A 1,961-nucleotide genomic window follows, 5' to 3' on the forward strand; every position below is an offset into this window, starting at 1 on the left:
TATATATATATTTAATTATATGTATTTCTTCTATCTTAATGAATAAAAATTCTTCGGATAGAATAAATGGGTTAATAGAAACCAATGTAGCAAAGAACACAAAATAACTGTGGTGTAGTTCCTGTTTTTAAGGCAGGAACTCCTTGAAATTTTGGGTATTTGAGTATATTTAAAAATTTAAGGAATGGAGAAAACACATGTTATGATTGCATACTTTATTCCTACATATGTTTCAAAGGATTACAACCTGTGTGATCCATAGGGATCTGTGATATTAAAATTGTAACCTTCTCTTCAGGGAATGCAGTACCATTCTAACCTCTAAAAGCTTTTTTTCTTAATCTTAACCTTTTGAAAAAATCTTTCTCTAAATAAAAAAATATATATATACACATATATATACTAGAAATAACAGTGTAGTGACTAATGAGATTGTGGTGTGGTGGATTAGTAAGGTAGTGAGGGCATGTGCTGTGGTGGAGTCGTAAGGTAAATGAGACCATATTATGTGGTGGTCCTGTGGTAGTGACCACATGTGGTGATGAGGTATGATAGTGAAAACTCATCTAGCAATTGTGGTCTAGTGTGGTAATTAACAAGATCACGTGGTGTTGTAGTCAGTAGCATTGTAGTGAGGACATAGTATGTAGTGGTGTACTGCAATATGTAGAACATGATAATGCAGAATATCAGTGACTGGAAAATGCTGAGTGAGGATATCAAGTGTAATAGTTATATTACAGGTGTGCAGTCTTACATCAATACTACAGGTGCTTGAACATACCTGAGTTTACCAATGTAAAAACATCCTGGAACCCTCCTTGAAATAAATAATAAAACAACAGAGACTGTAATGAAGGCCACAGAATCACATCACCAAGAAGAGAAAATAATAAATGAATACTAACTACATATTCAGGGTTAAATTCATCAGCTTGAAAGTTTCTCACAAATTTTGCTACCATGTACTTCTATTAAGAATGCAAGAACGGTGGATTGGCAGGATCAGTAGAGCATCAGAAAAGTTGCTCTGTGATATTTATTCCTGTTCTTTATGATCCATGTTTGAATCCCACTGAGGTCAAAGTTGACCTTCACAGGACTTGAACTCAGAACATAAATCTTTTTCTCTACTTTCAATTTCATTTTAAAGTGAAACTTGAAAATGTTGATGAGAGCTTAACTAAAAAGGAAAGTATCTGTCCTCAGTCCTTTCAATCGGGTCCACCACATAACCTCTTTCACTAAGGCCACCAGACAAATGAACATTATTACGTCACTCACAAATAATAACAACAAAAACAACATCTACGAGCAACAAGTGTACATGTGATCATCAGAGCTTTTGGGAAAATACAAGGTACTCTCAAACACTATGACCAAATACCAAGAAACCCCAAGGTATTAGAACTACAAAAAAATTGTCCTCATGAGTACTGCCAACACATCCTAAGGAAAACATTGGCAACTTGAGAATATCTGATTTGCTTAAAACTCTTTCAAAACTGAAATATTACAAATTTTCATTCTCAGATTCTGGTCTCCTTCTTATAACAATAAGTATATCATTGCTAATCATAAATAACATCCATCCTAAAATATGCAACTCATATAAAACAAAGCAATAACAATAAGCCTTTCTACTGGAGGCACAAGGCCTCAAATTGGGCAGGAGGGGACTAGACACTTACATCATCCCCAGTGTTTTACTGGTACTTAATTTATCAACCCTGAAAGGACGAAAGGCAAAGTTGACCTCAGTGGAATTTGAACTCAGAATCATCATCATCATCGTTTAACGTCCATTTTCCATGCTGGCATGGGTTGGACGATTTGACTGAGGACTGGTGAAACCGGATGGCAACACCAGGCTCCAATCTGATTTGGCAGAGTTTCTACAGCTGGATGCCCTTCCTAATGCCAACCACTCCGAGAGTGTAGTGGGTGCTTTTACATGCCAC

At 36.0% G+C, this 1,961-nt stretch overlaps 1 protein-coding gene across 1 annotated transcript in view; it reads right to left on the reverse strand.

Annotated features, from left to right (window-relative positions):
* LOC128251217 (short coiled-coil protein homolog) overlaps positions 1-1,961 on the reverse strand; it is a gene marked incomplete at its 3' end in the record, with an annotated part of 29,374 nt that overhangs the window by 2,373 nt on the left and 25,040 nt on the right. Inside the window, exon 2 of the mRNA XM_052977840.1 lies at positions 785-820. Within this exon, the coding sequence (XP_052833800.1) occupies positions 785-820 (36 nt within the window). The remainder of the gene's footprint in view (positions 1-784; positions 821-1,961) is intronic.

This window comes from Octopus bimaculoides, chromosome 29 (genome assembly GCF_001194135.2).
Source record: "Octopus bimaculoides isolate UCB-OBI-ISO-001 chromosome 29, ASM119413v2, whole genome shotgun sequence".
Taxonomy (NCBI): domain Eukaryota; kingdom Metazoa; phylum Mollusca; class Cephalopoda; order Octopoda; family Octopodidae; genus Octopus; species Octopus bimaculoides.